The following is a 2142-nucleotide window of genomic DNA, read 5'->3' as shown; positions in this document are numbered from 1 at the left end:
CCAGTCTGGGCGACCGAGTGAGACTCCAACTCAAAAAAAAAAAAAAAGAAAGTCTCTTTTACGGCTGCAGTTAACTTGCTTAACTATCTTTCCAAGTTATACCATATGATAAAAAGGGTATATCCACAGCTGCCTTTCTTACACAAACACTCTTTATCACTGCCTTCTGTTACAAAGAAGTGTCTGCATCACAGTAAAAGTGCTTCATACATTCTCTTTCTACGTAACGCCAGCTCATATTTTTTTACATACATCTCAGTATATGTTCCATCTCTTTATTTGCTTTTTTGTGCAATCTGAATGGAAAACTTCAAGAAAACATACATTTTTTGAAAAATTTGCACTGGCATAAGTTTATCCTGTATGATTATACAGCAATCTCTTTATGTGCCCCGAGAGGGGAAATCAGAGTGGGTTGCTAGATTTTTGATGTCCCCTCAGCAGGAACATCCGAGTGCAATGGGCTACTAAGAACAAAAACCAAAATTTGACAAAACCTTAAGAGAGGTAAGAACCAAGGGCCGCAGTTAATGCAGGCCAGATTAAAAGGAATACATCAACACAGGCTTCTTTCTTTACCCAACTCAGGGCTGAAGCAAGGAAAACCAGCAGCTTTTTCCAGACTTACTGATCATGAAAAAAATATATGACTTCCCAAAAGGCAGGGATCAGTTGTAGGGTCAAATATAAAGTATACCTTGAAAACGTTTCTTCTGGCAAATTCTTTACTTGTTTCCCTTCACTGTGTTCTTCCAGAGTTAAATTATTGTCCCCATCTCTTAATCTATTAATTACTGGACAGGAGATTAAATATGGAGAGAAGGAAAGTTCCTGAATACGAGAAAGAACAATATCTTCAGTTGACTGGGAAATTAGAACCCTCAAAATGGCTAGGATTCCTGATATCCACAGTTGAACAGTGCTCACAGATGCCTAAAAGAAAGAAAATACACAAATTACAGCTAAAGGAAAAAAGAAGACTAAATTTTCCCTGATTGTCAATACTCTCCTATTTTGCCACCCTACCAATGAATCTCTATATTACTGGGTCTCAATGTGTGGTCCCAGAAAAGCAGCACCAGTATCACTGGGAACTTGCAAAAAATACAAAATCTCACACTCCACCCAAACTGACCAAGTCATAGTTCCGGGGTGGCCCCAGCAATCCGAACTTGAACAAGCCCTCCATGTTAGTCTGCTGAATCAGAGGAGAGACTCACCATGGTGTTTGGAGTGATGAACATACTGCGTAAAAGCATGTCCACTGGACGGAGGGAGGAAGGAGCCAAAATCTCAAATAAAGTATTTAGCACTCCAAGGGCTTCATGAGAGTCAATGTGCATCTGTGGAATTAAACACCACAAACGTTTCCACATAAGCCAATAAAATGCCAGCTTACATTCGTCATGTTATATATATCAAGGACAAAAAATCATAAGCATGCCCTCATTATCTTCCCCACATTTAAAAGCATTTTAAGTTCAGTAGTGAACCAAGCAAATTTTTCATCAACTATATTTTCCCACAATGAAAATCTTTTTTTTTTTTAAAGTGACAGGGTCTTGCTCTATCATCCAGGCTGGAGTGCAGTGGTGCAACCATAGCTCACTGCAGCCTGAAAATCCTGGGCACAAGAGATTCTTCCACCTCAACCACCCAAGTAGTGGGACTACAGCCATATGCCATCATGCACACCAGGAAATGTTTTCATTTAGATTTTTATTACATAAATAATATACGCTTTCTCCAAAAGATTCAAATATATAAAAGTATTTTTAAAATCAACTAGAAATGCATCACCCATAAATAATCATCAATATTTTGGAACTAGCATTTCAAGCATTCCTTTATATATACATAAATGAGATAACAATGGATTATCACACATATGATTTCCTTTTTTTGGCTTTATCTGTACCTTCCCCCTCCTCAAAAGTAAACAAATTGGAGTCTAGCCCTTTCTTAACATTCTCCATGTTCCTTTAACCATACACCCACATACACATTCACACACAAAGTTTTTGTTTTAGTTGTTTAAAAAATCTTATTACAAACATCTTTGCCTTTTCTCATTTACCAGTATAACAGGGAACTCCCAAGACAACTCATTTTAAAACCTAACCTTATTTTTTTTTTTTTTTT

General features: G+C 37.3%; 1 protein-coding gene across 1 annotated transcript in view; it reads right to left on the bottom strand.

Annotated features, from left to right (window-relative positions):
- HTT (huntingtin) overlaps positions 1-2142 on the bottom strand; it is a 158195-nt gene that overhangs the window by 54258 nt on the left and 101795 nt on the right. Inside the window, exons 38-39 of the mRNA XM_021711235.1 lie at positions 1221-1343; positions 698-933 (exon numbers count right to left, since the gene is read on the bottom strand). Of these exons, the coding sequence (XP_021566910.1) occupies positions 698-933; positions 1221-1343 (359 nt within the window). The remainder of the gene's footprint in view (positions 1-697; positions 934-1220; positions 1344-2142) is intronic.

This window comes from Carlito syrichta, unplaced genomic scaffold (assembly GCF_000164805.1).
Source record: "Carlito syrichta isolate Samal-C Ts95f unplaced genomic scaffold, Tarsius_syrichta-2.0.1 Scaffold301952, whole genome shotgun sequence".
Taxonomy (NCBI): domain Eukaryota; kingdom Metazoa; phylum Chordata; class Mammalia; order Primates; family Tarsiidae; genus Carlito; species Carlito syrichta.
Note: the sequence above shows the minus strand (reverse complement) of the source record. Positions and strands in the feature narration are given on the sequence as shown.